At 50.9% G+C, this 26646-nt stretch overlaps 2 protein-coding genes across 13 annotated transcripts; one reads left to right on the forward strand and one right to left on the reverse strand.

The window, feature by feature from the left end:
* The first annotated feature begins 1639 nt into the window (after positions 1-1639).
* On the forward strand, positions 1640-9907 carry CYBC1 (cytochrome b-245 chaperone 1). Of its 7 annotated transcripts, none has more exons than XM_019981088.2 (7): positions 1640-3895; positions 4908-5036; positions 5835-5876; positions 6711-6784; positions 7341-7437; positions 8004-8148; positions 8472-8585. In XM_019981088.2, the coding sequence occupies exons 2-7, from the start codon at positions 4952-4954 to the stop codon at positions 8491-8493; spliced, it is 465 nt and encodes a 154-aa protein (XP_019836647.2). In that variant the 5' UTR covers positions 1640-3895; positions 4908-4951; the 3' UTR covers positions 8494-8585. The 7 variants fall into 7 exon arrangements, with proteins under 7 accessions (XP_019836647.2, XP_070629951.1, XP_019836645.2 ...); XM_070773850.1 differs by lacking the exon at positions 8472-8585 and adding an exon at positions 9609-9907 and having other exon boundaries at positions 1649-3895; XM_019981085.2 differs by having other exon boundaries at positions 3440-3882; positions 8527-9907.
* HEXD (hexosaminidase D) lies at positions 5086-26484 on the reverse strand. Of its 6 annotated transcripts, XM_070773842.1 has the most exons (16): positions 26133-26484; positions 25784-25833; positions 24580-24720; positions 21258-21367; positions 18266-18353; positions 16850-17014; positions 15526-15709; positions 14297-14368; positions 13971-14166; positions 13142-13224; positions 12356-12434; positions 12179-12280; positions 11861-11950; positions 11120-11262; positions 5506-5597; positions 5086-5309 (listed from the first exon to the last, which is right to left on the reverse strand). In XM_070773842.1, exons 3-16 carry the CDS (start codon positions 24661-24663, stop codon positions 5298-5300), a joined length of 1500 nt encoding a protein of 499 aa, XP_070629943.1. In that variant the 5' UTR covers positions 24664-24720; positions 25784-25833; positions 26133-26484; the 3' UTR covers positions 5086-5297. The 6 variants fall into 6 exon arrangements, with proteins under 6 accessions (XP_070629943.1, XP_070629944.1, XP_070629947.1 ...); XM_070773843.1 differs by lacking the exon at positions 5506-5597; XM_070773844.1 differs by lacking the exon at positions 5086-5309 and having other exon boundaries at positions 5327-5590.
* Between the last annotated feature and the right edge of the window lie 162 nt (positions 26485-26646).

A 26646-nucleotide genomic window follows, 5' to 3' on the forward strand; every position in this document is an offset into this window, starting at 1 on the left:
GCAAAACATTTGAGAGTATTCCAAGTCTCAAAACCTTAAAATATTCCCCTTTAAAACTTTTTTTTTTTTAATTATAGTTTTTGGTGCATACGCTCTTTTACAACCTGCTGTCAGTTAAATTCAGGAGGTCCTATCTGGCTGTCAGATTAATATATTGTATTATTCAAATCTATGTCAGCACCTCCTCTTGGAAAACATTTTCAAGGGACTTCCGTGGTGGTTTGGGTGGTTAAGAATCTGTCTGGTAGTGCAGTGGGTGCTGGCTCCGTCCTTGGTCAGGGAACTAAGCCCAAGTGCCCCAACGACTGAAGTCCATGCACCGCAACTGGGGAGTCTTTGTGACTCAAGGAAAGATCCTGGATGCCACAACTAAGACCCAAGACAGCCAAATTAATTACTTAAAAAAGAAAACATTTTCAGTTATCACCTTAAATAAAAGAATTTAGGTTGTCACTTATATTTTGTTAATGTTTTAAAACTATAATGCAATATCATCATGTGTGGAAAAGGCAAGTTACAATTACTTAATTTCATCAAGGGGTTTCCCAGGTGGCTCAGATGGTAAAGAATCCACCTGCAATGAAGGAGACCCCTGGGTTCTATCACTGGGTTGGGATGATCCCCTGGAGAAGGGGAAGAAAGTGAAAGTCGCTCAGTCCTGTCCGACTCTTTGTGACACCATGGATTATACACAATCCATGGAAATCTCCAGGCCAGATTACTGGAATGGGTAGCCTTTCCCTTCTCCAAGGGATCTTCCCAACCCAGGGATTGAACCCAGGTCTCCCACATTGCAGGGGGATTCTTTATCAGCTGAGCTACAAGGGAAGCCCAAGAATACTGGAGTGGGTAGCCTATCCCTTCTCCAGCAGATCTTCCCGATCCAGGAATCAAACCGGGGTTTCCTAGATTGCAGGCAGATTCTTTACCAACTGAGCTATCAGGGAATCCCCTGGAAAAGGGAGTGGCTACCCATTTCAGTATTCTTGCCTGGAGAATTCCATGAACATAGAAGCCTGGTGGGCTGTGTGTAGTTAGTGTCCAGGTTTCCCCAAAGGTCTCTTCATTTTAGTTTCAATCTGGATCTAAATAAGGTTCAATGTTTTATTAGTCTGTATTTCAATTGGTTTGTGTGTTTCTCTTACAAAAATTTTGTTTCTAAAAATAAAATTAGTCTCACTTAGTTAAATATTGTATAGTGAGTTCCCAGTTCTAAAGTTTTGGGGGTTTGTTAAATCCGCAGGTTCCATTCACATACTCCTATCTCTCCTTGCATATCATTGTTAAATCAGGTTGCTCCACGGATGGAGGAGCTTGGTAGGCTACAGTCCATAGGATCGCAAAGAGTCTACACGACTGAGCAATTTCACTTCTCAGATTGTTTGACTGCAGGGTTTTCAGCAATTGCTGACTGCATCCATGTGGAGTTCCTCAGCATATCCTTGTTCTGAATTTTCAGTAAAGTGTAGCAGGATCTTAGTTCCTGGACCAGGATCAAACTTGTATCCCCTTTATCGGGAGCACAGTCTCAACCCATTGGACTGCCAGGGAAATTCCAGGGAAAGACTACTTCCTAGGTGGTATTGTGAAATCCCATCAGGCAGTTCTAGTGCCTGTCCTTTTGTGATGTTAATTTTCAACCATTGATGAGATGGCCTAGTTTCATTAGGTTGATGTTTTAATACTATCATTTCTTTATTTATTAGCAGGACTGCTTCCATAATGAGAAATTTCTCTTATCCACTATTTGGTTATTCTGTTGAATTCTTCTGACAACACTAATAGTCTCTCTCCTTTTTGATACATTTCCTTGTACAATTCTTACTTTAGACCTGACATCAATCTCACTGGAGGCACTCTGCTACAAGACCACTTAATGGGTTGCTGGGGAAGGTGGAGGATACTGGGTACAGCTGGCCAGTGTGTACTGTAAGAGCTGAACACTAGAGAAACCTTGTGCACTGTGGATCCAGGACAACAGAACCAGACCGAGAAGAAAAACTCTTCCTCTTGAAGTGTCTCCAACACCTTCCATTGACAAAGCTTAACATCATGCCAGAGAGCACAGAAAAAAGGGCTCAGATGCATTTTCATAGAATGGGCAATGCAGTTTGAATTTAAAACAATTGATAACTGGAAAAAATGTATAGATTTTATTCACTCAGTCCCCTATTTATGGATTTTGTATTTATTTCCAGTCTTTTGCTCTTACCTGTATTCAGCAGGGTTTTAATCAAATCAGCCATCATTTGTTCTTTCACTTAACATTAATAGAAAGCCAGTGTAGGCTTCATTTTTAAATGGCTTGTCCTCTGGTACAAAAGATTAAATTATGTCAAGGACTGCAATGCAAAGTGGAATTTTCTGGGTATCAATTCAGTTCTCCTTAAATTCTAAGGAATTAAGATCACAAGCAGAGAGAACTTAAAGGAGGTGCTAAGCAATTCAAATAGACCTTCAAGATGGCATGTGATTTTACCTCAGAAGGCATTTCAAGGAAATGGCATGTGGGATGAGGCATCAGATCAGGGAACCTGCCACATTCAGGCAGAACCTACTTTTGTTACAGCTCAGAGCTTAAATTCTCTGGGTGTGGTTCCCAGAGCAGCAGGCACTAGCATGAGTACATTTCAAGCCCCATCCATTGCTGAACAGGTCCAATGGTCTGTGTTTCAACAGCCCCACCAGGTGATTCTGAACCACAGGCAGAGAGTACATCGAGACTGGTGAAATAGAAAAGTCATCCCCCAATTTTTGACATCGTGCCTATATTGGTAAAACATCTAGGGTTAGGCATGCCCATGTGTGTATATTTCTTTATACACTGTGTATAAATCTTATGTAAATTATAGGACACATGAGAATAGACATAAAAAGATAAAATAAGTAGGAATACAAGCTCTAGTATGTTCTTCCAGCACACTATAGATCATCTTGACTGTCCCAGTTTGGAGGCCACTGATGCAGGCAGTGGCTGTGTGGTGGAGGCTCTCCTGTTTCAGGTAGAGTCCTTCTGTAGTGGGAAATAGGCAAATCAGGGTCCTGCTTGGAGCCTCATCTGGGGGCCGTGGCGGTGCATTATGCGTGTTTTACTGAAGAGAGGAGCAGGGAGGCCACCTAAGCGGGCATTTCAAGGTATTCCTGGAGAATACGATCTCTTACTACAATCCTCGTTCCCCAACAATGGGGCAAGTTTAGGAGGAGCAGAAAAACTGCCCTCACGAAAATGTGAATTTCCCAGCTACACTGAGTTTTTTGGGGGGTCAAAGATCTCTCCCCTCCTCCACAGTGCCTTGCAGCGCTGTGCAGATTTTTCAACCTGTTGATACACTTACTGGGTTTGCAATTCAATCTGCAGAGCAAGTTGGGAGAATTCACATTTTTACAATAATTTTCCAAACCACGAACAACTATTTTAGTTCTATTTTAATGCTTCCCATTAAAGTTTTTACAGAATCTACCCTAATGTTTGTATGTATCTGTTGTGAGCTTAAATACATACTTAACGTTTTCTTACCATCTTAAATGGCTGTCTCGTGCTTACAACTTCACCTACCTCTGCTGATCTTCTAAAGACTGCAACCCCAGGCGCTCTGTGGTGAGCGCCGGGGTGCGCAAAACCCGTGGCAGCCTCCGCAATCTCTACTGATTGATAGCCAACCTCATTCTAGAACCCCGCCAGTCCTCTCCTCTCGAGGGCAGAGTGGAGGCCCCGGAAGTGAGGACCCGTGCGCCTCGCCCCGCCCCCGAGTCTGGAAGTCTACTGTCCCATCCGCCCCCGCGGGTCCGGAAGTCAGCTGGTCCCGCCCCCAGCTCCGGAAGTTGGAGGCCGGCGGGTTTTGAAGTCTTGTGGTCCCGCCCGTCCCGCCTCCGCGCCTGCAGGTTTGTGTCCGAGGTGAGCGCCGGGACCGTGCCACGGTTGCGGTTTGAGGGGCACGGGGTGTGCTGAGGGGCGGCTCCCGCAGCCGAGGTCCTTCCGGGAGCGCGGTCTTGGGACTCGGCCCGGGTCGATGCCCCGGGGGCCTGGTAGCGCTCGAGGCTAGAGGGGTGCACAGTGTGGCCGCAAGGTCAGTGGAGAGTGTCCTAAGTGGCTCTTGCAGGTGACAGGAGTGATCTCGCCCCGCGGGGGGCCGAGTCGCCTGTGGAGACAGGCGAAGCATGTCAAGGGGAGGGAGCCGGGGATATCGCAGGATCTTGGCTTCGTTTGTGTGAACTGAATCCACTCTTTGTTGTCAGAAATTTGATTTAACTTTACAAAGAATACCTGAAAAGCTACCCAAAACGGGGCCCCTGGAGCCAGCGTTTTGAACGTATTGCATCGTGCAGGGCAGAATTCTCCACTGATCAAAGGGAAGATCAGTCCCCTTTGCTGACTCGTTCATTAAGCCGGTGCTCCTGGCCGTCCAAACCCTCCGCTGGGTGCGGACTGTTGTCTCCGCAGCTGCAGGAGCTGACTTTTTCGGTCAGTGCCTCTCATCAAACCATGATGAGACTTTCAGTTCTCTTTTTCATAGGCCTATACAGGGAAATGAGGGTGTTCTGGTACGTTCTGATAGGGTGCCAGAAGTTTGAAGGCTGCTGGGGGCTAACGGTTTCCAAGAGACTGAGGTTTCCAGGTAGGAAGTGGACAGGTGATGATCAAGTGTTGATGCTTTGTGAGCCAGAGCAGGGGACATAGCCCCAGTGCAACCATTACATCTGTGCAAAGAACCTTCCTTACAGAGGACATGGGTCCCTGGGGGGTTGATTTGCCTGACCACAGAGACTGCAGTCAGCACAGGCTGACTGGTTCCTGAACCTGTGTGGACCTTGTTAGTGGGCAGCTGGGTATCTTGTCCTGCAGAGGAGCTGGGTTCCTGTCTGTTAGCAGTGGCCCAAGGGCTCCAGCTGTCTGTGTCCTTCCCCAGGCGCCCTGGTCTCCTGTTGAAGGTGGTGGCAGCAGGTTTCAGGGATGTATATGCAGGTGGAGACACGCACCAGCTCCCGCCTCCATCTGAAGAGGGCTCCAGGCATCAGATCCTGGTCCCTGCTGGTTGGTAAGGATGTTCATATTTCTCAAGTTAAAAATCCAACTTTAAAAAAGGATGAAGATTAAAATTTTATTTGGTTCTACTACCCCAGGAAATAGCAACTATTATGTCTTTCCAGCTTTTATCCTTTTCGAGTGCTTGTACAGATGGTCAGTCTTGTGTTTTTTCACCATTTAACATCCTTTGGTTAATAGTCTCCATGCTCCTGTGAGGTCCCTGTATTTCCTTTTTTGCTTGCTTTCATACACCCAGTCTCCTGTATATGATTTAAGTCAGGGCCTGTGTGATGGAGACAGTAAGGAGTAAGGGTGGGGAGGCCCCTGGTCCTCTATCCCTGTCAATCCCCATTGCCCTGCACTCCCTGGGCAGCTGCACATGTCGGGAACTGAGGTGCGAGGGGAGGTGCAGCCTGGCTCTGGGCCTTCTTTCCCGGGACTCTTCCTGTTCTGTCTCATGCGGGGTCGGGACTCTTCACCTGCAGTCTTGTCTTCATTCCACACAATGTGGTGTCAGTGGGTGAAACCCACATCAGGTTCCTCTTTCTGGTTCCCCTGTCAGCGCTGGAACCTCAACAAAGACATGTGACCAGTGAATACTGTGACTGATGTAGAACATTTTGGTAAACAGACTTCCTGGTTGCTTCCACAACTTCTGAGCCTGGCGGTTTTCTTACCCCCTGCTCCCTGCTCTTAGCCATCCCTGGCAACAGGAAGGGGCTGCTTACTTGGGTCTGCAGGTCCTGGGAGGAGGTGGTCTCTGGGCTAGTGGTGGCCCAATGGGAAGGTACCTGTTTTCTCCCCACAGGAATCTTGTCTATTGGCCTGGCTGCTGCCTACTACAGTGGAGGTGAGGAACGTCATCTGCCCCGCCCCACCCCTAGGAGCTTCCTTAGCTGATTGGAAAATAGAGAAAAAAAGGAAACCCTGTCATTTGTAATCTGACAGGCATGATTTTGGGGATTGCCCCCACCTCTAAATGGGGCTTCCCTGGTGGCTCAGATGGTAAAGAATCTGCCTGCAGTGTGGGAGACCTGGTTTCTATCCCTGGGTTGGGAAGAGCCCCTGGAGAAGGGAATGGCTACCCACTTTTGCCTAGAAAATCACTTTTGCCTAGGAAATCCCATGGACAGAGGAGCCTGGCAGGCTACAGTCCATGGGGACATAAGGAGTTGGACAAAACTGAGCAACTAACACTTTCACTTTCTGCCTCTAAATGGTTTGCAGGCGTGGTCTCACCTTCGTGTGCTGGTGTGTCCCCCACAGCTTACATTCATTTACATCAGCATTTTCATGTCAAAATGTTCAGAAAGGCATTCTCATGTCTGCCTCAGGTCTTGTGGCAGGTATAGTCTATGCTTTCAGCAGTTCCCTGGAAGTAGTCCCCCATCTCTGCTCTCACACCTGGTGCCATGATAGTAACCTCAAGGAGTCACCCAGGTGGAGAGCTGAGGGCAGAGCTGGTGGACCACGTCCTGTCCTGTGTGACAGGGCCCACAGTGCCAGGTGGCCTTGGCAGGGGTGGGGTGTCCTTGGAGGCATGGGCAGTCAGCTGGGCCCCCAGGGGCCACTCCTGCCGAGTGTCTGGGAAGCAGCTGTTCTGGGAGGAGGCACCCTGTGCAGGCATGTTGACTTTTGCCCCCCTGCTACCTGCCCATGGCTGTCTCCTGTGTTTGCTCCCCAGATAGTCTGGGCTGGAAGCTCTTCTACGTCACGGGCTGTCTGTTTGTGGCCGTGCAGAACCTGGAGGACTGGGAGGTGAGGCTGATGCAGGAAGGGTGCCCAGGCTTTGGGGCTCCTGAGTTTCCCTGCAGGGCTCGTCAAAGGAAGAAAGATTCCAGGGGCCTAATTCCCTCAACCCCATCCTGAAATGTGAGCCCAGTGGTCTCTGGCCAGCTTGACTTGGCCCCTGGACATTGCCTATTTGTGACCATTTGTGGGCCACACAATCTTCTGAAGCTGCTCTCCTAGAAGTTCTCCTAGAAGGGCGAGCCCACCTCCCTCCTGTCCTTCCTCATGTGCCTTTGGGTTGCCTGGCTCCAATATTGCTCTCTGCCCTGTTCCCTCATTTGATGACCTTATCCTCAGTGCTCACCTCTCTCAACTGTGGAGAGAAGTACCTGCTCCTCTTCACACCTGAGATCCTGGAGGGGTCTGGCTGCAGGGGCCAGGGGTTCTGACTGGGATGGGAAGGGAGAGGGCTGCCTCCTTGTGTCTGCTCTGGGGAGGGTGGGGACACAGTTGGTGAGTTCGCGTGTATTGGACTGGCGCATGGGCCAGCAACCAGGTGACTGCCTTGTGGCTGGCGTTCTAGGAAGCCATCTTCAACAAGAGCACCGGGAAGGTAGTGCTGAAGACATTCAGCTTGTATAGGAAGCTGCTGACTCTCTGCAGAGCAGGCCATGACCAAGGTAAGGCATGGGGCATGAACAGGACATGGGTTACTCTGGGGTGGACGGAAGGCAGTGAGCGTCTGCGTGACCTGGAAAGGGGAAGCTGGCTGCTCGGTGACCAGAGCTGTGTCCTGCCTCATGGATGCTGTGTGTCCCCAGATGTGCCCTGGCCCAAAGAAAATTGCCTGGTAGCCCCCAGCTCAGTGACTGGCCACTAGAGACCAGGAAGGCATTTTCCAGCAGTTGAGGAAAATGAAGCAGAAAGCTGGGCAGTCCCATGCTTAGCCAGCCCCTGATGTGTTAGACAGGTGGGCTTTTCAAGGCAATAGGCCTGCTGGATGTTCCCTCTCACTCAGACTGGATGTTAACCGGCAGTCACAGGACCCTGTGCTGTGGTCACTTCCTATGACATCTAAAGCTGGGTCCCGGCATCCTCTGGGCCTCCGACCTAGAGTGACACGCACTCCTTCATGACAAGCAGGCTCTCACCCTCTGCACTGTGCCCCCAAAGCCACTGTGTCAGCATCCAGGCGAGAGGGGCAGGGTGGGAGGGGACATGGCTGCTGACCTGGCCCCGCCCACAGTGGTGGTCCTGCTCAGTGACATCCGGGATGTGAATGTGGAGGAGGAGAAGGTCCGGTACTTCGGGAAGGGCTATGTGGTGGTGCTTCGGTTCGCCACAGGCTTCTCCCACCCTCTCACCCAGAGTGCTGTCATGGGCCACCGCAGGTAAGCCAAGGATGGGAGACGATGGGTCAGGGCTGCCCACTATGCCCTTGCCCCCAGGCAAGTGGCCCTCATAAGGGACTGTGGTAGGGCAGAGGCTTCAGGAACATGGAAGAGGTGGGGCTTGGGGGGACAGGCATGGTACCACCTGCTAGGTGGTATCAGGGGTCCCTGCAGGGACGGAGAGGGGAGGGGCACATCAGGGGTCCCCAGTGGCAGAGAGGCCTGGGCTAAGGTCAGGTGAGGGTGGGGACCAGCTAAGGTGTGGGGTCCTGGAGGGCAGTTCCTGTGAGGAGGCTGGCGTGGTCTTCTGGCTCCTGCTGGAGGCCAGGACCTCTGCCATGGTGACCTGTCCTCCCTCCTGGTGCCGGCCTGGACCAGCGATGTGGAAGTCATTGCCAAGCTTATCACTACTTTCCTGGAGCTGCACCGCCTGGAGAGTCCTGTGGAGCTGTCTCAGAGCAGCGACAGTGAGGCTGACAGCCCCGGAGACCAGAGCTGACCTCCATGGCACCCCTCAGCAGAGTTCTGATGGGGCCCCGGCAGGACTGATGGACCGCCTGGGAGTCTTCCTCCTCGGCTCTCGGCTGTGTCCCTGGCAGCCCCAGGGCAGGACACTCAGCCATTCCTGCTGCTTGCTTCTGTCCTCCAAGTGAAACCACAGTGGGACCTTGTCTGCAGACTGATGTGCCTCTTCCTGGAATCAGCCCACTGGGGCAGTAGCCTGGTGTGGACAGGCCAGACCTGCTAGCCATGTGGGGCTCAAGGCTTCTGAAATGGGAAGGACACCCAGGGTCCCAGGGCACGAAGCATAGGACTGAGCTCTCTGGGTCAGGGTCTTTGCCAGGACTCAGTCCTGCAGGTTACAACAAGCTTTCAGCAGGCAGATGTGGGGCCTGGCTGGGTCAGCCTCTGAGGATGCTGTCTCTGCCTGTTCTGTGGATCCCAGCTCCTTCCCTGCTCCCCACGTTCATTCCTTCCACTAGCCAGACATTCTCAGTGGTCAGAAGTGAGGTGCTCACCCGTGAGCTCCTGGTGCTCAGGGTGCATGCCAAGGGGCCCATTTGATTGGTGTGCTGTTGCCATAGTGAGGCCTCTAGAACCCCAAATGGCTCATCTCGAGTCCAGATGAGGCAGGAGACAGATGCTGGCCTCCTGTTTGCATTTCATGGGGCAGGAAGAAGTGGGCTTCAGGATGTATACATATAACTAGCCTCCTATTTGCGCTCCAGAATGGAAGTAACAACAGGGTAAATAGCCAGTGTTTGTCTCTTTTAAACACCTTAAGGTAATAATCATGCAAGGACAAAGGGGCAAAACCCTGTTTTGAGTAAAGGATTAAGGGATGTCCACTCCTCCCTCTTTTGGGACAAGGGAGACACTGCACATACACAGAAAGGTCAAAAGTCAGGGGGTTAAAATTCGGGATAATGCTAGGCCGTAATGAGTCTTGCTCCTCCCAGAAGCCTTCAGTTGGAGATTCATCTTGGCTGAGAGGTGCATGCACACCCAAGGGAGCGTCTCAGGGTAGGTCAGGTGTGGAAAAGAAACCAGATAACTGGCTGAAGGTAAAGACCTGGAAGAACTGACCTATATAAATGACTTAACCGCCCCTTTCCAGTGCTCCTCCTAAGAGGGATGCCCACACCTGTTCTCTCTGGGTGTGCATCTCTGCCTTGCTTCTCTCTTAACAAACCAGTTCTCTGTGTGCTCTTCCGCTCATTGTTATGCTAAGTCTCAATAAACTTTGTACCTGCATTAACAGTTTTTGCCTCCTTGATAAATGCATTTTTCACCAGAGGCAAAGATCCATGGAAAACCAACTTCTAGCCTTCTAGCCCTTGCCGGTCTGATGGCCAGGATTGCTGGCTCTCATCCAGGATATCCAGGTTCAGTTCTGGGCAGGGAATTAAGATCTCACTTCATACCACCTCGCACTGCTGCCTTGTCCAGATCACAATCAGGATTGCAGCTGGGCTCTCACAGGGAGGATAACCTGCCCCTGCTCCCAGTGTAGGCAGAGGTTTTCTCTTCTAGCTTCTAGCAGCATTTAAAAACTTGCACCCATCCCTTGGAACCCGCATTCCCAGCTTCTCTCAAACCCTGGCGGTTGGGCCTGTTTGTATGTGGCCAGAATGGGCGAGGCTCATGACTGCCCTTCAGCAGGGCCTGGGCAGCTGGCTGCAGCCACCCCCATGGCATCTGGGTGCCAGCCACACTGACCGTCACCTGCACTGTTGGTTTTCTTCTGCTTTCTCTGAACCCAGGTCCCTCCAAGGTACAGCATGTGCCAAGAGCATCTCTGGGGAAACCCACAAGGCTTCCACACTGGGAATGGCCTGGTAGACCCATGGACCCAGGGTTCTCAGGCTGCCTGTGTGAGAGCAACTTCAGGGAACTTCAGAGAAATGAGATCCTCTCCTTTCTAAGTAATGGCTGCCAACCAGACCTATGGGGACAGTCATTTAAACATGCCAAAGTTAGGTTTCCAAATGGTTAAATCTGGAGTGCTTTTCTCTTAAAAGCTGTGACATGCCGTACACTGGTTTCTGGTGTGTTCGTCCCAGGGCTGGAGGAGGCTCCAGGACCGGAGGGAAAATGTTTGGCTGACTCTGCTCCCTAGGAGCTGGGTTGGGTGAGAAGGGTCTCTGGAGCATTGTGAGGGCCGCACTGTAAGCAGCCCAGGCCAGGGTAGTAATGAAGCCTTTCAAATTTCTAGTAGCATGATTTCTGGATTCCACTCTCTTTTTTATTTCAAAAGAAAGTTCTAATGCTGATCACTGCACAGGCCCAGAAGGCCTTTTCCTTCCGTATTTACTCTGAGTGCTGCCCGCTGGCACGGCTGTCCAGGACTCAGGAGTGGCACCTGGGGCTGGATACAGCTAGACAAGGGTGCAGGGCTGCTGAAAGCCTGTGCTTGGCCTCTCCCCTCAGGGGTCCTGACCTGAGTCCTGCCTGGGGCTGGCCGCCTCACCCAGGTCCTGTAGCAGAGCCTGCAGCCGCTGCAGGCTGGGGTGCACGTTCTCCTCCAGCCACTCCTCCACCGTGTCTGGGTAGAAGATGCGCTGCAGGGCAGCCTCCAGCTCCCCTGCGAGGGCGTTCCACCTGGCCAGGAGACTGAGGACCAGCGAGACAGTTAGCCTGCCCAATGAGGGCCCTGGGGCATACCTCAGAGCCTCCAGAACCCCACAGGTCAGGACATCCTGGGCTTCCATTTACTCATCCATGGAACTGGGTCCTTCGCACCAGCCTCATAAGGTTGTTGGGAATCAATGAGTGACTGTCAGTTTGACCTTGTAACCAGCAGGCACTTCACAACTGGCTGGCAGGGTTTTTCTTGGTGCGTGAACCTGCCGTGACAGCTGAAGGCATCTTATACTCAGTGGGGACAGTCTGTGTTGGCCTCTGCTTGCAGAGCTGGGGGAGCGGGGGGAGGCCGGCTGGGACCCTGTCCCCACGGTGACACATGCGGCCACAGCCCTAGGCAGTCTGGTCCTACCAGGAGCCCCAGATCCGGCTCAGGGCATCTGGTGACCCTCAACCCTCTCAGGCAGGAAATGTCCAAGCTTCTCGTGACACCTAAGGGCACAGCTGATTCAGTTGGGCCACCCAGGACTCTGGCTGTGATACCTAGTCAGCTCGTCCAGAAGGCTCCCAGTGCAGTGGAGGGTGGGCAGTGCCGGGGATGGACACAGTGGGGCGGGCCGTGGGCTACCTGAGTGCCTGGGGCTGGATGTGCTCGATCATGACGGGGTGAATGAGCTTCCTCCGGCGATGGTAGGGGCTGAACCAGCCGGTCACATACCTGCAGTGGGGTGGGGGCCAGGGGGCGGGGGACAAATCCACACACATAGGTGGGTGCACTGTGGCTTGTAAGGCTGCCTTGGTGGTTGTAAAATAAGACCTTTGAAAATCTGGTAAAGATTTTTACAAGTTAGATTTTTAAAAGCTTCCACCTAGGAAGCTTCCTTGCAGTATTAGCTGGCCCTTGCCCTGCCAGGAGGTGGTGGGGGTCACTCCCCGGCCTGCTCACCTGTCCCTCTCCAGCAGCGCGTCCACGGAGCTGCACAGGTGGAGGCTGACTTGTGTGACGAGGGCCAGGATGTCGCTGCCAGGGAAGGAGCCGGCGCCCTCACTGCACAGGGAGCCGCCGTGCTGAGGAAGGGCTCAAATGGGAGGGGAGAGGCAGGGCAGGGAGTGAGAGTGTTACCTCCTAAAACTCATTTCCTCTAGGCTCGAAATCCCAAGAAAGTTCTCCACTCTTGCTTTGACATTTTCAGCAAAGTCTCCTGAAACCAACCATAGACGGAGGTCAGAGAGGCCCCTGGAGGAGGTGGCCTGGACCCCGTGCTGGCTGGACCTCCCGACCTTTGGGCATGGGTCGTGGGCAAAACAATCGAGAAGGACCGCTGGCCAGGTCCAGCCACACACATGCTGACTTCAGGGATGGATGAGCCCAAGGCCACAGCAGCCTTGCGGGAAGGTTAGAAAAGGGTAGAGTCTCAGTATCTGTCCTTCCACATCCCTGTGGCTCAGCACAATTCTAAACATGTTCACTGTTCAGTCCTCACTTTCCTCAACCACCTTGACATCTTTCTGCTCCAACAGCACATTTATCATCAGGTCTCAAATGGGAGTTTACCTAACCAGGGCTTCACCATCAGGCACGCCTGCTGGTTTCGTCCATCTCTAAGCATCTCTGCCTGCACCTGGCTGCTCCCAGGAGAACCAGAAGTGAGGGAGCTGCGGGCCACACCCACTGGCACTGGGCATTCAGGATATTCACCCAGTGAAGACGGGCCCTTTCCTGCACCCTATCCATGATGAGCTTTCTTGTGGGTTCACTCTGCCTGAGGAGCCCGTCCCCCTACCTTCCTGGCCTCTGTCTTGGGTTTAGGCTTGAAGACCCAGGCTGTTAAGACCACAGTCCAGCCAGGTGGAGGTGGCAGTTGGGGGTCCTGGCACTTGGTTTCCTGGGAGGAGCAGGGGACCATACCGTGCAGCAGCGCCTGCAGACAGACGGCCAGGGACGGGATTCCCACGGGCAGCAGCTCGCACAGCACAGAGAAGTGGTCATACCTAAGTCCGTGGGAGAGGGACTCAGTGGATGCTCGGGCATGAGCCACCGCGAGACAGGACAGGGATCGAGAAGCTTCTGCTGCTTCCAGAAGCTTCCTTGGTTTTGTGGGTCTGCAGCTGGCAGTCACACTCAGATCCCACCCAGAGGGACCTGCCTGGGCTGAATGCTCTGCAGTTGCCACCTTGAAATTCTTTGAAGTTCATCTTTGACTCAGCTCTGTAAGTGAGGGCTGAGGGTCAGCAGTCAGCCCCGCCTCCAGTTGCCTCCCATGGAGTCAGGGCCTCCTGCCCTTGGTGTTGGGGCCCCTGGCCTCCCCCTCAGGATGGGACCTGAGGCCAGGACTTGCCTGGGACTAGGCGTTAACTTGTAACTCTACTTTTCAGATAGTGTGAAATTCTGAATGAGCTGAGGTCTGTCTTCACACCTCTCCCAAAGTGGCTGGGGTGGTGTGAACATGCAGAGACACGCACGGTGCAGACAGAGCATGCACGAGGAGGCCCAGTGCCCTGGGGTGCTAACACCCTGAGCCGCATCCCCTCAGCAGTGTGGTGAGAGGGGCTTGACCCCAAGTGCTTGTTTTGTGCGGCTGGTCCTCCACACCCTCCTCAGAGTGCTGGCTGCTTCCTCTTGACAGAAGGTGAGAACTGAGGCCCAGACTGGATGGGCTGAGGAGGGCCATGTGTCCTGAGTGATGGGAGCCGCTTCGACCCTCCCAAGGGCATCCCTGGGCCCCACATGGCCTCACCTCTGCCAGCCAGTCAGGATGATGCCCCGCAGCGTGTCCGCTGGCACGCTGCCCGCCACCTGCAGCCACTGCAGGTGGTTTCTGAGGTGGTGCTCGATAGGGGTCAGGCTCTGGTTCACTCCTGTGGCCCCCTTGAAGGCGCTGGCGGCCCAGAGCCAGGAGAAGCCGCTCTTCCGGTACTTCTCCACAAGGAGCGCTGGGTGAGCAAGTAAGAGGTGTGAGTGGCATGCCCTGACGAGGTGTAGCTGTGAAGCCCGAAATACATGCTTGTCTGTGGGGAAAACCAAGAGGAGCCCATGACCACCCGGCTCCGTTCTGGTACTGACCTTTCCCGTGGAGGTCCAGGTCAGCCCCATAGTCCCAAAGCACAGGCTCCACCAGTTGCGGCACCCTTGACCCTGGGAGTGGAGAGAGGCCATGAGGGCGGGTCCCTTCAGCCTTCAGCCCTCCTTTCTTGCATTAAAATGGATTTAAGTACAGACTCCGGAGAAGACACTGGCAACCCACTCCAGTACTCTTGCCTGGAAACTCCCATGGACGGAGGAGCCTGGTGGGCTATAGTCCATGGGGTCGCTAGGAGTCGGACACGACTGAGTGACTTCGCTTTCACTTTTCACTTTCATGCATTGGAGAAGGAAATGGCAACCCACTCCAGTGTTCTTGCCTGGAGAATCCCAGGGACGGGGGAGCCTGGTGGGCGCCCGTCTGTGGGGTCGCACAGAGTCGGACACGACTGACGTGACTTAGCAGCAGCAAGTACAGATTCAGTACTGCACTAAGCGTTTGGTCATAAACGCCGCAGCTGCCAGGCCAGTCAGCTCTGGAAGTGACTGGACACTGCTGGAGCTGCTAAGGCCATGGGCCCCGGTGCTCCCTCAAGGGAGGGAGCGGCAGTGTGTCTGCACGCGGGGCAGGCCCAGGTGCAGTAGGAATGCATTGCTAAGCGGACTTATTTATAATGAATGAAAACTTAAGTGGCCACACGTGGTAACGGCCGCAGCCAGGACACCTGGACCTTGCAGAAGCATGTGTGGCAATCTCCCTGTCTCACCCCAAAGCCTCAAGCTAGGCCTTGCTGGGCTTGGGCTGGGGGGGCCTCTGCTTCCCTCAACCAGCCAGTGTGAACCTCAGTGGAGCCCCTACAGGGCTGGCAGTACAGGCGTGTGAGGCCAAGGGCCCTAGAAGCACTGGGTGCTCTCATGGTCTGCTGGGGGCCCCTGCTCCGAACCTATCCCCTGCTCCCGACGGTCGGTGCCGCCCCCAGGGCCTCATGCTACCCTCCAGGTCAGGTCTCTCACAACCACACTCCTGCAAGACCTTTTAGGAAAATGGCACTGTCATATGAGAAACACATGAAAGTGGTCCTAATAACGGGATGGTCTGGAACTAGAAGCTTCAGTGCAGCTCTACAACAGGGTCTAGGTCTCTCCTGAGCAGCTGGGGGCTCGGAGCACTTGGCTTCCACTCCTCGTGGCACCAGGAAGCCCCACTGCTGAGCATGACCTGCACCATCACCACTACCACCCCCCGCCCGCCAGGGCCACGCCCTGCCGACCTGAGAGCTGGTCCTCGGGGATGTCCCGCAGCATGTCATCCCACATCAGGGGCGTTGTAGTGGGGTACCGGGCCCGCATGTGGCTGGCCACCGCCTCCATGTGGGACAGACACAGCTTTGCTTTGCTGTTGGGCTCCTGCTGCAACCACTGTCTTGAGGTCTCACCCTCTCCAAGGTAGTAGACCTAGGAGGAGACACGGGTGGGTTGGCCCCGGGACCACTCATCCTCACCCAAAGGTTCATGCTGTGGCCTGGGAGAATCTCGGGGAAGCTGCCCATGGGGAGGGGGCGGTGAAGGGCGCCCCTGCCTCTTCACCAACACCCAAACTCAGCTCTAAGACTCCCTTGAGCCTGGGCACAGGAGCACCACAAGAGCCAGAAGGTAAAAATGACCAGACGTCCAGCAACACAAGATGGATAAACAGAGCGTGGCCTGTCCACACCCTGGAATATCACTCAGCTGCCATGTAGATGAATGAAGCTGGAGAAGGTGCCCAGGGAGAGAAGCCCATGCATGGAGCAGCATTTCACTTACGGGGTGCTGGGGCGGGGGGATAATGCAGAGATGCAAAGGAGAGATGGATGCAGAGGTAGAGGGCGGGGGGTGGGTGGGGAGATGAGAGGCCCTGCACTAGGCGGGGATGAGGGCTGCACAACACTGAGAATGACTAAAAAGTTACCGGACTGTTCACTTTCAATCGCTTTCGGTGATAAATTCTATATTACATGTATTTTTTTTTAAAAAAAGGTTTTTTTGAAGAAGAGGATCAAACTCTGGAATAAAATGTCCACAAACCACTGTCCTAGCTCAGATGCCTGAGCTCAGACGAGCACAGGTCTTTGGGTCACTGCTCGGTGGCTCATAATCTTCCTAAGATCCTGTGTTTCTTGAGGACAAGGTGGGGCACCCCTGGGAACTGCCTTTCCAGCCAGTGCTCCATGACCCTAAAGTGGTATTTCCCTTCTCCCACTGTCTGAAACTGCACTGCTTCACATGGAGAAAAGTAACCGGCTCAATCTCATGGCCACCTTGGCCCCAAGGACATGAACGTGCAGTAACTAGGGGCTGCTCTGCTGTCCCGTGGGTGCCTGCACCCCACTGCACCCTGCTTGGCTCAGCAGGTTTGCCCACGGGAGATCACTTGTCAGCTGGGACCACGGCCCTCACTGGGGCACATCTCCTCAGCCAGCCTTTCTTTATTCCTGGAGCTACTTTTCTATTTAAGAGAAGACCCCACGAGGTGGGAGCAGGTGACCTTGAGGTGAAGAGAAGGGGCTGCTGCAGACTTAGGGGAGTTGCCTGCTGGCAAGGGGAGGCACCCACCTCGTCGCAGCCGACATGGAACCACCGGGCGCCCGGGTGCAGCTCCATCACCTGGTCGATCATGGCTGTGACCAGTGCCAGGGACTCCTCTTTGTGGGGGTTCAGGGTGTTGGGGAAACGTGCCACTTCCCGGAGGTGAGCGAGAGCCTCGTGCTTCAGCACGAACTGCAGGGAGACAATAGGAAAGCTGGCAACCCTGGGGAGAAGCTTATGCCCGAGCTCCCCACAGCTGGGCTCCTGCCCCTGCACCCTGCCAGCCTCGTGTCTATTAGAGTTCCCAGGGGGGCCAGCGGGACTGCCCTGGGCACGGGAGCCAGGGCTCTGAGCAACCAGGCTGCTTGGTCAACAGCCCTTCTCCCTTCCACCTCTAACTAGGCTGAGTGAGAAAGTGGACAAGACAGTCTCCCTTCACAGCAGAATTACATGTGGGTGGACTTCTTGCTCAAGTGAAGAGGCTGGCAAACTACCCACTCCCCATTGCCCTGCCCATCACACACACACACACACACACACACACACACACACACAACAAGTACAAAGTGGAACCATTTGTCAAAAACAATTTCAGGCCTTCAGAAACCAACCAAAGGTGAACAACAAACTGAGAAATGTTTGTTCATGAAAGACCGCCACAACTTTGGGTAAAAACAGAGATTCTGCAGCTTCTGCCCAGGGCCCCACCCCCTGTGCCCACCAGCGGCTGGATGTGGGTAAACCCAGTCCTTGGAGACCTGTCAGTAAGAGTGGCAAACTGTTCTGAATTCTGCGGTCCTCACAGGACCACAAAGGTGACACATGTTCTCCTTCACACCAGCTGGCTGGGGCCACACACACACACACACACACACGGGCCTGAGAGGGCTGGGTGGAAAGCAGGAGCCACAGCAGACTGAGCACTGGCTGAGCTCTTACGTGTGGCACCCCTAGCCCCTGGGGCATAACGTGGAGCCTTACGGGCTTGGGCACAACTACTGCCCAACCTGCGTGGAATCACCAGCTGTCAAGACAGAAGAGTGACCCCCTAAGAGCAAAAAATAAAAACAAGAATAAAAACCCAACAGAGGCATTTGTGGCCACACACATCTGGGGAGACAGATTAAATCCAGGCAATTTACAACTACCCATGGGGAAAAAGTCAGATTTGCTGTAACATATGATCTGAAATGTCCAGTTGTCAACCAAAAATTGAGACGTGCAAATAACTGGCAAGTGGGATGGACACTCAAAGGAAAAACCAGTCTATGGAAACTGACGTTGAGAGGGCCTGGATGTTGGATTTATCAGACAACAGCTCCTCAGCTGTTCACAGAGCCTCTCTGTGCAGCGCTGAGCTGTTCCCTGCAGGTGGCTAGCCCTGCCCGTGCACCCCTGAACCCCACAGCTGGGTGCAAGGTAACTTCCCTTCCTCCCACTTACCTCCATGTGCCCAAATGTCTGCACCAAGGGAATGACCTCCAGCTCATTCAGTGTGGCCAGGTGCAGGATCTCTTTGATTTCCGAAGGGCTAGAGAGACAAAGACCACCCTAAGAGGTGCAGGCCGGCTTCCATTTAGGCTCCCAATCCCCGCTTGTCAGGTTCCTGGGGGACTCTACTGAGGAAACTAGTAGGGTCACTAACTCTGAAAAGCCCAACAGGTATTCTTAAGCTTTCAGAGAAGGCTTCCATGCTACAGTTCAGGAAAACGATGCTCTGTTATGTCATCAAGTAACAGTTTACTTCTGACCAGCTATTCTGACTCAAACTCTTTAAGAAGCTAAAGTCATTTTACCAGAAACTGGGCCACACAAGGAATCATAGTCTAGAACAAAGGTGGGAAGACAGGGCCTGAGGGTAAATTCACCGCTTGTTTCTGTACAGCCCATGACCTAAGAATGGTTTCAACATTTAAAAATTGTTGAGAACAATCAAGAGAAGAATAACATTTTGTGACCTGCAAAAACTATATGGGAGGGCTTCCCTGATGGCTCAGCGGTAAAGAATCCACCTGTCAGTGCAGGAGACATGGGTTCGATCCCTGGGTTGGGAAGACCTCCTGGAAATGGCAACCCACCCCAGTATTCTTGCCTGGGAAATCCCATGGACTGGAGAGCCTGGAGGGAGAGCCTGGAGGGCTACAGTCCATGGGTGGCAAAGAGTCGGACACAAATGAGTAACAAAAGAACAAAAATTGTATGGAATTCATCCTTCAGTGTCCACAAATAGGGTTTTATTGGGTCATAGCCATGCCCACTCATTATTATCACCTGTGGCTGCTTTTGCCCCACAAACAGTTGTAACAGAGATGAGATGGGCTGTACAGACTGAAATATCTACTGTCTGGCCCTTTATAGAAAAGGCTGGTGACCCCTTTAATAGAGTACCAAGACTAGGTGGAGTGACTCATCTGAGGGGGTTAGTAACCGCATCTATTAGCGCTTTCCAGGTGGCTCAGTGGTAAAGAATCTGCCTACCAATGCAGAAGATTCAAGAGACGTGGATTCGGTCCCCAGGTTGGGAAGATCCCCTGGAGTAGGAAATTGCAACCCACTCCAGTATTCTTGCCTGGAAAACTTCCATGGACAGAGGAGCCTAGCAGATTGTAGTCCATGGGATTACAAGGAGTCAGGCATGACTGAGCACACATGCATTTGTTTATCCATCTAAAAATGGACAAAACCCTTGGAAGGAAGTCACTGTCAGCACGCCTGAGTGTTCGTCCAGGTCAACGTCCTGCTACTGAGATGCTGAGGATGCCATCCGGGAAGGGCCCCGAACCACTCTACTCTGAGGTGTCATTTATGAATTCATCTCAATTTCTGTGTTTGAACCATCTCTAAAGTTAATCAGTTTTACAAATGAACTGATGACATAAGGTTCTATCTTTAAATATACCTTTTTCAAGCTTCACTGGAACCCTGGTACCTTTTTCACTTTTAAAAACAAAGGAACAGAACACGTTCGTTGTACAAAGAAACACAAACACCTCTGCCATCACCACATTAATGCTCTGGATCATGCCTTTCCTGCTTCCCACTCATAGGCACATGTTGGGAGTTCTGTCACACAGAGCCAAGCTACCCTCCAGAACAGTTAGGCTGCTCTACAGCCCACCAGCAGGAGGCTAGTTTTTGCTCACCCTTGTGGACACAGAGGACTATCATTTTGTTTTAAAAGCTTCTCCAATTTGGTAGCCAAAATGGCATTTCATTGTTTTATTATTACCATATACTTCTTTCTTTTGGGGGGATCAAAATGTTCTTTGTCCAATTTTCTTTTGGGCTATTTGTTATTGATTTACATGGATACCCATAATTTTAAAGCCAAATGCGGTATGCTCATGACCATGCTATCTGACTTTCCTGATTCTGATCTGTTGCTGCTGCTGCTGCTAAGTCGCTTCAGTCGTGTCCGACTCTGTGCGACCCCATAGACGGCAGTCCACCAGGCTCTCCCGTCCCTGGGATTCTCCAGGCAAGAACACTGGAGTGGGTTTCCATTTCCTTCTCCAATGCATGAAAGAGAAAAGTGAAAGTGAAGTCACTCAGTCATGTCCGACTCATAGCAACCCCATGGACTGCGGCCCACCAGGCTCCTCCGTCCATGGGATTTTCCAGGCAAGAGTACTAGAGTGGGGTGCCCTTGCCTTCTCCATGATTCTGATCCTTTCCCCTTTAATCCTCACTTTTCTGATAAAGATCCCACTTGGGGCCTTAAAGACCCTCCCTCCTTCTTCTGCATGGACACCTGTCAAAGTGTCCTCCATGCATTTCATATCCACAGACAAGACTGAAACAAATCACAGCGCTTCCTTCTGGGGGATCATTTGTGGTTGTTGTTGCTCAGTTTCTAAGTCATGTCTGATTCTTTGTGACCCCATGGACCGCAGCACGCTAGGCTTCCCTGACCATCACTATCTCCTAGAGCTTGCTCAAACTCTTGTCCGTTGAGTCAGTGATGTCTTCCAATCACCTCGTCCTCTGTTGCCCACTTCTCCTCCTGTCCCCAATCTTTCCCAGCATCAGGGCCTTTTCCAACGTATCAGCTCTTCACATCAGGTGGCAAAAGTATTGGAGCTTCAGCTTCAGTCCTTCCAATGAGTATTCAGAGTTGATTTCCTTTACAATTGACTGGTTTGATCTCTTTGCAGTCCAAGGGACTCTCAAGAGTCTTCTCCAACACCACAGTTCAAAAGCATCAATTCTTTGGCACGCAGCCTTCCTCATGGTCCAGCTCTCACATCTGTACATGACTACTGGAAAATCCATAGCTTTGACTATATGGATGCTTATATTCTTTTAAACGTTTCCAAATTCTCTTCAGTGAACGTGCTTTATTTTTATGATTCCTGCCCCCCCTCCCCTCCAGGTTGCTGCCCTGCACATCCCATCTTCTCTACAGAGGCATTGCCCTGCTTGGCACCTCAGATACCTGTACGCATGCTTGGCCCTCAGCAGCCTCAGGTGGCCCTCGTAGGGAAACATGTCTTCATACTCAATGAGGATGCCATTTGCACCCAGGGCACGGAACAGGGGGAAAATCTGGGGAGGAGACAGAAACGTCATGAAAACATGACTATTTGAATGGAAAACGACACACATGCAGGTCACAGACTCATTCTTTTAGCTGATGGACATGCATTATAGCTGATCTTTGGACTGATAATTCTCCTGGAAACTTTCCACCTGAAATGTGTACTCTGTGTTATGCCAACTAAACACAAATGTAGTGACGTGTTCACTTGACACAAGGGGCAGGGTTTCTGCTTGCTATAGAATAGCAGCTGCCTAGTGGCTTAGCTGGGGAGGGACGGTTGGGCAAGCAGGGTCAGACGGCACCTCATCTGGATGAGACTTGCAGCATGGGGGCCTCCTAGAACACAGGGAAGGGGCGGCCTGGGGCGATGGGAGCCTATAGGCTCTGGAGGGCTAGTGGTGGGCGCCTGGAAGAAGCCTAGAGGAGGTAGATGAAGGAGGAAAGAGGTTGTCCCTCTGTGCTTACAGGGTCCCTGCCCTGGTTCTCTCCCACTTCTTTTTTCCATCTTTATCTCAAGAACATGGACTCCTATCCTCCAGGACTTTTAGGGCTGTATCTACTGTACACAGCACTGAGATTTTCTTTTAGCCTGGCATCACAGGCAGGGGTGAGGGCTCCTGTAACTATTTAGAATATAAATCCACCTCCAGACAAGGGCCACTACAAGTTTTATACAATTTGTAGCACTCTCGCTGATGTTGCTGTCAAAGCTTTCTTTCCCCAGGAACATGGGAACATTATTAAGCATGCTGGATAGAAGGAAATCAGCTTCGGACCAGGAATTAGCTAAGATCATTTATAAAGTGGGTCATTGACAATTGACTGCAAATTATAAGAGGAGGCTGATTGTGGAAAGGAGTCAAACTAACCCAGGTCAGTCACTTGCACAAATGAAACATAACGGTTATAACATTTCCATATTTTCCGCAGCATTTTTGCTCCTGGTTTTCCTTGCAGCCTTTAGCCATCTGACTATTGGGTGGCCTCTTTAGCATTTCTGTTGGGGCTGGTAGGGATCTTCGGTGCACTGGGTGGCTGACAGGCTGCTAAGCTCAGCCTGAGGGAGCCACCCAGCAAATCCTCAGAAACAGGGGGAATAAGAAATTGTTGTCTGAACCTGACTGTCTGTTAGCAGCAGCAGGTAATGAAATGAATAAGAAATTGTTGTCTGAACCTGACTCTGTCCATTAGCAACAGCAGGGGGCTCCAGCTACACACAAACTGGGTCTTCTTTGCCTGTCTCTCACACCTATCCATTTGTCACAGTGCTTTTATCTCTTCACGTTTGACTTTTTTTTCTTTTCTGCCGTTGCTTTCTCAACACTGGTTCCCATGGTGTCTATTCACTTTTGTCCTTTTTCTAGTTTAGTCTCTATTTCTGATTTTTTTTTTTTTTCTTATAATTCATTCCTGAGTCTGGAGGCAATCTTTTCACAATCTACTTTTGTCTGGCTATGGCTTTCTGTGCTTTTTAAAATATTTATTTGGCTACCGTGGGTTCTAAGAGCAGTATGGGGGATCTTCGATGTTCACTGCAGCACGCCGGGTTATTAGTTGCAGCATGTGGGACTGGGCGTTTCTATTTCTAACTCATGCTGTTCTTCCATAGCTTCTTAGTATCTCTGATCTTGTTTTGAAATATTACAGAACTGTGCCATCTGCTTTGTGGTCACATGGTGCTGGTGCGCCTTCACTGTTACTCAAATCATGGTCCTCTATTTTCTGGCAATGTTTTTTCATATGGCACAACCACACTCCTTTCCTATTGCTCATTTTACAATGAGATTTGTTTTCTTGTATTTTGGAGAGCAGGTTCTTATGTTTGGGATGGAGCTGGGCCAGCCCAGGGCTCCCTCTGCAGCTGTTACATAAAGGATTAGCAGTTACGGACTTTGTGCAGCTACTTCCATAGCACTCAGTCTTCACTCCCTCTGGATCCTGTTTCTCCAGTATTTGAAACTTCTCTCTCCTTTACCTCAATGTTACTCCCCAGTTCAAGATGGAGTCTTTTCCCAACATTGCATTCTGAGTGTGGGGTTCTGTCCTTCTGGAAGAAGTTTCTGGAAAGTATTTTGGAATGCCTTGAGGTCTTGAGCACTCATTCTCAATCTGGAGCCAGTGACATCTCATCCAGTTTCTGACTTACCTTTACTTGTTGGGCTATTTTGTGGATTCCCTGGTCTTGGAGTCATCTGAATTCTATTTTTTTTTTTTAATATTTATTTGTATTTATTTGGCTGCACTAGGTCTTAGTTGCGGCACGTGGGATCTTTGATCTTCGTTGTGGCATGCAGACTCTCATTTGCATCATGTGGGATCTAGTTTCCTGACTGGGGATCGCACTTGGGCCCCCCACATTGGGGACTTGGAGGCTTAGCCACTGAACCACCAGGGAAGATCCTAAATTCTTTTTTACCTTTCCTCTACCATCCCCTGCCCAGCTGCTAACCCCACAGGAGTGTTGAGCTGTCTGTCCGTGGTTTGGCCCCGCCCCTTGCATTTTGGCATTCACAGGAAAATCCTGATAACTTACATTTGTTTTAGAGTACATGCTTTTCCTGTGGCTGCCATAACAAGTCATAACAAACCGGGGAGCTTGAAATAGTAAGAATGTGTTCTCTCACAGCTTGGGAGGATGAAGCCCAAAATCTAGGTGTCAGCAGGGCCGTGCTCCCTCCCAGGCTGTAAGGGGCATCCTCCCTGTCTCTTCCAGATTCTGCGAGTTTCTGGCATCCTTTACCCTCCTGGGCATGCAGATGCATCAATTCTAGTCTCTGCCTCTGTCCTCATGTCCTCTTCCCTCTGTGTCTATTGTCCCCTCTCCTTATACAAACACCACTTATTGGATTAGAGCTCACCCTGTTCCCATATGACCTCATCTAATGTCAGAGACATCTGCAAAGACCCTATCTTTAAATCACAGGTCACATTAACAGGTCCGCTGGGTTAGGATTTAAACATATCTTTTTAGGAGACGCGATTTGGTTCACAACAGAGGTTGTGGGGTTTTGTCTTTTCTGTTTTTCCTTTTGCCATCCTGGTTGCTATCTGCTTTGTGAGGGGATATGGGGGAAATTCAAGATCTATGCTGCTGCCACCACGCCGCAACTCAGAACCCATGGTTGAGTTCCAAAAATGTATGTACAGAACACTGTTCACAACTTCATAACCAAACCCGAGGCAAAGCGATTCTCTAGAGAAGAAAGGGAGCTCTTACCTCCGAGAGGTAGCAGACCTTTGGCGGGGCTCCTTTCAGGTCCAGATGAACTAGTCGCATCTTAAATGGTGAGGAACCCGACATCCCACTATTTTTTGAGAAGTCATATAACTAAAAAATCTCTTTTCTGGGCACTTCTTCCTAGTGAAGAAATTCAGAGTTATATCCTTCCAATGTCTGTTTCAATTCTGATATGAACTAGAAGGAAACTCATTTCACCAACACGAAATATATCAAGATGTCTGTCTCCAAGTTCAAATACAAGGACCCTTGTCATACAGCACTGGTTTCCTTATAAGATGGCTATAATCTACAATAATACAAATGACTGCAAAATAATTTCCTGTTTTAAAGACTGTCTTATCCAATATATACTATGCCAGTGAAAACAGGCAAATATCTCTTAAACATTTTTCAGGCCCCACAATATGATGCTTCTGTAGAAAACTGATCCTCAATTTTATTCTACTTTAAATAGTATTAGAAATAATTTGCATTTTTAGAGTTTGAGTCAGCTTGGTTGCAGGGAAGGAGAAACTGTAAAAATTTATCCTAGGTCAGAGAAAACTGTCTAGGATTTAAAATAGGCCATTGATAATTTAAAAACAAGTAAGTCACAAGTTTATCAGTGCTGACTAGTTTATGTTAAACTAGAGGAGGTATCTGGATGAAGCATAAAACACATAGAATTAGACAGGAAAAGGAAAGAAAATCTCTGTATATTGATCATATATTCAGCTCCACAATTCAAACTACTCATTCTGTTCAAGGATTCATAAATCCCTGACCTTAGGGACTTTATAATATAGCAGAGACAATAATATAATGCACATAGAAATCGATCAGTTTGATTGAAAAAAAAAATTATATTCAAAACAATCTCAATGACAAAGTTCTTAAGGCAATTACTTAAATTGCCATCTGAGAAGTGGATGAGTTTAAGACCAAGCATTTTGAAAAACTGAAATGTTTCAAAGCTGAGTTGCTTTACATTTTGAAAAAATAAATAATAAAAAAGAAAACTCTAACAACCCTCCCCCCCGCCCCCGCTATAACCCAAATGTATTTTCCAGAGAATAGAGTTAAAAGAAAAATTTTTGAGCTGAGAAGTCTGTATTAGTCCTGGGTGTGCTTCCTTGTGTTTAGAGAGAAATCTTCTTACTTTTCTATAGCCCTACAGCAGGAATGAACACCGACATCTTACCTGATTCAGACACATTCAGAGTTGTTTACCAAAGTAAGTTGCTGCAAAATCTAAAGGGAAAGGAGACAGAGAAGTCAGTATTCCCTCTTGCAAGTGTGTAGTTCTTTACTTTGATTCCCTCCTGCACGAGGTCTATAGAAATATGATTATTTCAGACTTGCCACTATTGCTATCAGACAACCCGGTACGTAGATCTGCAATTGTCCCAGTCTCTTGGGCTTCTAGGTAAGTTGCCAGGCGATGGTATCTGATTTCCCCAGTTTGGGGATTGTTGGGCAGATCTCTTTTCTTGTTCAATGAGTCCAGATTCCCTCCCCCTCCCCCCGCCCCGTATCAATAAATTACTCACCTTCTTCACACTTAATCTTTATGAATGAACCTCACTGTTAATTCCACTCATTCAGAATCTTAGGTATCTTGACAGGACTGGTTAAGATCTTACTTCTTGCCCACTGGACGGGAAACTGAATGTTGTAAACTAAACAGCAGGCCTCAGATACTAAGCACCAACAGGACCCAGTGCCCTCAGGTGTGGCATGGGCCCAGGGAGAGGAGCGTTGGAAATCCCACAGGAAAGGGTGCGGAGACCCTGGGAGGAGGGCTTGGACACCGCGGGGAGACGGCTTCGAGACTCTAGGAGGAGTTGGAGACCCCGGTAGAGCACGCACGACGGGGCAAGGACACACTTCTGTAGAAGGTTCGCAGGCTCCTCAGGTTCCGCGGAGGTCAGGGGAGGCGGGGTACGGCCAAGGCAGGTGCGCCGCGGGGAGCAAGCCAGGCCCGCGCTCGGTCCCCGCCCTGCCCCGCTCGGCGCTCGACCTCCGATTGCTCAGGCCTGGTCACCAGCTCGGAGGTTGAAGGCT

The sequence above is a fragment of the Bos indicus genome, chromosome 19 (genome assembly GCF_029378745.1).
Source record: "Bos indicus isolate NIAB-ARS_2022 breed Sahiwal x Tharparkar chromosome 19, NIAB-ARS_B.indTharparkar_mat_pri_1.0, whole genome shotgun sequence".
NCBI classification, from domain to species: domain Eukaryota; kingdom Metazoa; phylum Chordata; class Mammalia; order Artiodactyla; family Bovidae; genus Bos; species Bos indicus.